This window comes from Miscanthus floridulus, chromosome 8 (genome assembly GCF_019320115.1).
Source record: "Miscanthus floridulus cultivar M001 chromosome 8, ASM1932011v1, whole genome shotgun sequence".
In the NCBI taxonomy this organism is placed as follows: domain Eukaryota; kingdom Viridiplantae; phylum Streptophyta; class Magnoliopsida; order Poales; family Poaceae; genus Miscanthus; species Miscanthus floridulus.
The window spans coordinates 141530351-141535624 of record NC_089587.1 but is presented as its reverse complement, the minus strand read 5'-3'; the positions used below and the strand labels follow the sequence as shown (position 1 = coordinate 141535624).

The window sequence follows — 5274 nt, the reverse complement described above, 5'->3', positions numbered from 1 at the left end:
TTGCTCTTAGGTGAAAAAAAAAACTTTAATAATTTCTTTAATTAGTAGATCTCTAAATATCCTCATCTTTTATCTTAGATTTCTCACTAACCAAAGATAAATAATAGGATTGGTGGCTCTTTAGAGTGTGTACAAGTTAATCTTTTATCTTAGATTTCTCACTAACCAAAGATAAATAATAGGATTGGTGGCTCTTTAGAGTGTGTACAAGTTATTGAAAAACTGTTGAAGGATAGAAAGGTACAGAAAACGTTTTTTATTTAAAAACATTTTTAGGGACTTCATCCAACGAGCCAAAGCCCAGACAGCCCAGTGCCCACTGCCAACACGGTGGTTATCTCGAAAGCCGGAGAAAGACCTGAAAGGGACTTCCAGTCTTCCAATATGTAGTCAGCAGATTAGGTATCTGATTCCAATATGTACAAGTCAGCAGATTAGGTATCTGATTCCACAACGCGTGAAACATACGTCTCAGCGACCCATCTGTAGCACGGAGAATGTTGACTCATCTCAAGAGAAAAAAGGCATCACAAATCATGAGCAAACACCACCCATATTTCTGTGACAAAAATCCATGTACGGCACTAGATATGATTCAGGACCGTGTGCAAAGACCCTGAAGAAACAAGTGAACTGCAAATTTCAGATGAACAAGAACGTTTCAGAGGGGAAACCACCACTTACTCTGCGAGACGAAAACTGTATAACCTCATATATGTACCAAACCAAAGACAAGAGTATATAGCTATATATGCGGGCTGAATATATACAGCGAAGCAACCAACACCCCCCTTATTCCCCTAATTACACAACCATGGTAGGTGGGGGCACTAGCAGGAGTAGTGCGGCTGGTGCAGGGTCCTCTTCATCTTATCAAGGATCCCCGCAGCCTTCCGCCGTGCCCTTGAAGTGCCATTCTGCGTGAGCCAGGCCAGGGACCCGTTCAGCTTCTCGTGCTCCGCAACCTCTCTCAGTTTGGTGCGGTCGTACATACAGACCGCGAAGAGCACCGCAACTGCATTCTCCTTGTTGCGCTTGCACTGGTCTTCCTTTATAACATGGAGCATGGAGGCCACGCCACCAGTCTCGCCGATCTCCTCTACTGTCTCATGGTCGCCCGACAGCAGGGCAAGGATGGCCAGAGACTCGTCCACGAGCAAGTCATCGGTGATGGCCTTCAGGGTCACGTCAATAACACCACTCTTGGTGGCCCTTGATTTGTTCTCGTGCAACATGCAGAGGTTGAATATAGCTGAAGCTGCATCTTTCTTCGCTATCATGCTGCCATGTTCGAGGAGATCCACCAGAGGTCTCATCACGCCTAGTTCGCCGATCTTCACCCTGTTGCTGTCAAGGGCAGATAAACTGAAGATGGCAGCTGCAGCATTGCTCCGGGCCTCCATGGTTCCTGATTGTAAGGTCCTTATGAGGAACCGGATTGCCAATGGGTCATCTCCAATAATCTTCTTGTTGCTCTCATGAATAGAAAGATTAAGAATAGCTGTCACCATATCCTCCAGAACTTCTGCATTGTTTTCTAGCTCTGGGTTGGATGCTATGGAAATCATCTGTGAGATTGAATCCGGTTTCTCTCCTATGGCTGCTCTTAGTGAACTGTTGCACTTAGTCAGCAGCCTGAGATCTTTAATGGCTTCCCTCTGCTCAGATAGGTTTGACGACGATGTGATCCTCTCAAATATTTTACTAAATGTCTTCCGCTCATTGTTTGTAACCAGATCTTCGTCTTGGTTCTCAACTGGTGGCAGAGTGATCCCATTATCTGTGCACCACTGTGAGATCATGCTTCTCACAAGGTGGTTCGGGATGATAATTGTATTTGAAAGGACTTGTTGAGTCTGTGGGCATGTCCGGTTTCCAGCACTTAACCATTCTTGAATGAAACGACGATCATACGTCTGCACAAGGAGTAGAATAGTTATGTCAAGCTTATGCCACAAAAAGAATTTATGACAATTCAGCAGTAAAGAAAGCAATTACTTATGAAACATATTTATAATAACCCATAAGCTACATGACTTTTGTGTAAGCATACAGAGAAACAAACAGTTGTATGAAGCAGATTGACTGATTTGTTACTTTTCTCAACCATCATGTTAAGCCAATACACCATTTTGGATTCGTGCAAAACAAGAGGATTTATGAATGCATCAATACACAACGTCAACATTAGGGACCACACAAAGTAGGAGTTATTTATAAAGAGAATTTAGTTAAATCACATCAGTCATTCAGGCACAGTGATGAATATGGGACCTCCTCCAGGAAAATGAAGCTGGTATACCAACCATTTTATTCAAGAAGAATCTAAATGAACCTATTTCTCCTGAAGGTAAAAGTGGCAGTGTCATACCAACTTTTTCATGCAAAAAAGCTGCAAACAAAAGTCTCAATCGTATTTATTTGAACACAACTGGGTGGCGCAGGACTAATTAAAATTTGAATTAACTTGTCACGTTGTTTGTAAGGAAAACTTCGTATGCTTTTCCTTTCCCTGAATGATGGAATAAATTCTGAACAGGACACGCCGACAAAGGCAGAACCAAGTCAATACAGCAGAGCTAGTATGGGATACAGCACATCTCCAAAGGGACAGGCAATTGAAGTGTTAGAACTCTAGTATCCAAAACCAGTTAAAACTGAATCTTCAAACATTAACTTTTGTTATGAGCAGCTCTATTCCCCTCTTCAATCCATTATTTTACAGAATAATTCATCCATTGTGCAAATTTATATAAAAGAAACTTTTCTTTTTTAATTCAACATAATACATACAGTTACATGTTGACTCACTCCCTTCCAGAACTTTTATGGCTTTAACTTTCAATGATATAACACTTTCACTTGGTGGGGTGAAGCAATTGAAACAAGAACCAAGAACAACCCGGAAAGAATCAAGGTATATGTGCTGGGAATGGAAGTCTCTCAGCAAACAAGGACGAGTACCACGGCACCAATATAGCTCACCAAAAATAGCTAAAAGGTTCGTTCAATTGATGCGGTGATCACATCACACCGACAGAATGATGCAAACAAAATCCCAAGGCCATAAAAGCTGAATCTTTTCATGATTTGTCCATGCGAAGAACTAGGGAAAGGCAAGTGAACATGGCAATAACTCGAGTCACATGCACTGTCCAACATGGGGGGCGTAAGACGGTCAGAGTGACAGCACCCATCTGAGCCCTTGTGAGCCCTTGTTTAGTTCATGAAATTTGGAATTTGGGGCTAATGTAGCACCTTCGTTTTTATTTGGCAAATAGTGTCCAGGCAAATAGTGTCCAAACATTGACTAATTATGCTCAAAACGTTTGTCTCGCAATTTCCCACCAAACTGTGCAATTAGTTTTTCTTTTCGTCTACATTTAATGCTTCATGCACGGGCCGCAAACATTCGATGTGACAGGTACTGTAGCAACTTTTTGAAAGTTAGGGTGAAACTAAGGGCGGAGATCACGTAATAATAAATCGTCGTTCCAAATCCAAGCCATAAAATCCGGGTCTCGTGTTGCAGTACGCAACGTCATCTCTGGAAAGAGAGCAGAAGTCGCACGCGGTTGCGTAGCAAAGAGGAAGAATGGCCATGTGGGTTAATTTCTATTTATTCAATCAGAAATCGTAATTTTACATGAGCAAGCAAGAGGTTAAATAATTATGAACAGCACAGGAAATTAGAATACTCTGTGGCTCAGGAAGAACAGTCTACTTTAGCCCTTGCCTGGAGAATAACCACCAATAATCGAACGACAAAAGCAACAGTAGCACTGAAAGAGAAAGTTGTATGTAATCCTCGCGTTCTCAGAATAATCAATCAAACGACAAAAAAGAAAGAAAAAAAATCTGACCGTAACAAAAGGAAAAGTAAAAAAAAATAGTAGACGGATTTTTTTTAAAACGCTGCTCAGCAGCCGCAATCACATCACGGGAGAGCGGCGAATCACGAGCAAAAAGTAGCATATGAAAAAAAAAATCTAGACAGAAATAAAGGGGGCACAAACAAAACTGTTGGAGGTAGGAAAGGGACAGGTGGCGGTATCATCAGAAGCTTCTGGCGCACCACAAAATTGTGTGTGTGGAGGTTCAGACGTCGCAGCAGCGCTAGCACAGAGGAGAAGGACGAGGACACGAGAGTAGAGGAGGAGCAATCAAAAGCACTCGCGCCGGGAAAGGGAAGGTAATTTATAAGCGCTAAAAGGAAATTCGAAATCCGTCCCGTCGATCACTTCACTTATAACCAGGAAATAATAAAATCGCACTTCAATTCTTTCCTTAAAAAATCGTATTAATAAGGCAGGCTAAAAACTTACTAGCTTGGTTGAGAAACGACAATGAACGCTAGTAAAATAAAATCCACCGACTGAAAGGAGCACATCCAATCTAATCGACCCCCCAAAGCCACGGGGAAGGGAAGGGCGGAAGTCGAGGTGGTAAGTACCTGGCCGGAGGCGAGGACGACGGGATCCCTCATGAGCTCCGAGGAGATGGGGCAAAGGAAGTGCTCCGGCACCGCGGCCTCCGTGCGGCGCTTGTTCTGCCCGCCGTCGCCGTAGCCGTCGCCTGCCCTGTTGTCCTTGCGGGGGCCAAGCTCGGCGTCCCTGAGCTTAGCGAGCGCCTCGGCCGCCTCGTCGAAGGCCTCTGCGTCGGCGCTCCCGGCCGCCACCGCGGCCACCAGGCGCCTCAGCCGGCGCCGCATCGCGGCCGCCTCCTCTGCCGAGGCCACCGGCGTCGGCTTCGCCATGCCCCCAGGCCACCTCTCCGCTAGCCGACGGTATTGGACGCTGCTAGCGCTGAAGCCTCGAGGTCGCGGTCGGGCCAGGCGCCGGCGGGCATGGAGAGGTGGCGGTGGAGGAGGAGATGGGGAGAGGAGAGGAGGGTTTAATGGGGGGAGGCCGGGAGGGGAGGGCTGGCGGACGGGTGGTGGTGACCTGGTGGGTTACAGCGCAAGGAAGAGAGGCTAAGCGGCGGGTTTATGCGAGGGGTGGGACCCGCGCGGGCACGTTTTGCCCCCTGATTGATTTGGTTTGGAACGGCGGGGCCACCGGGTTTGGGCCGACGTGTAAGCCACTGCTGGGCTAGTTTTTTTTATATTATTATTATTATTTGCAAATCTATATGCTCCTAGATATTATCTCTGTGGCCTGTGGGACATAATAAATTAATTAGTTTCTGAAATCACCTAAAGTCAAACTATCTTAAATTTAATTAATTTTATGGAAAATTATAATTTCCTCTGTAGATGTAGTTAAACTTAAAATA

General features: G+C 44.9%; 1 protein-coding gene across 1 annotated transcript; it reads right to left on the bottom strand.

The window, feature by feature from the left end:
* Positions 1-539: 539 nt before the first annotated feature.
* LOC136477312 (U-box domain-containing protein 9-like) lies at positions 540-4940 on the bottom strand. The gene is made up of 2 exons (XM_066475441.1): positions 4454-4940; positions 540-1916 (listed from the first exon to the last, which is right to left on the bottom strand). Exons 1-2 carry the CDS (start codon positions 4754-4756, stop codon positions 831-833), a joined length of 1389 nt encoding a protein of 462 aa, XP_066331538.1. The 5' UTR covers positions 4757-4940; the 3' UTR covers positions 540-830.
* Between the last annotated feature and the right edge of the window lie 334 nt (positions 4941-5274).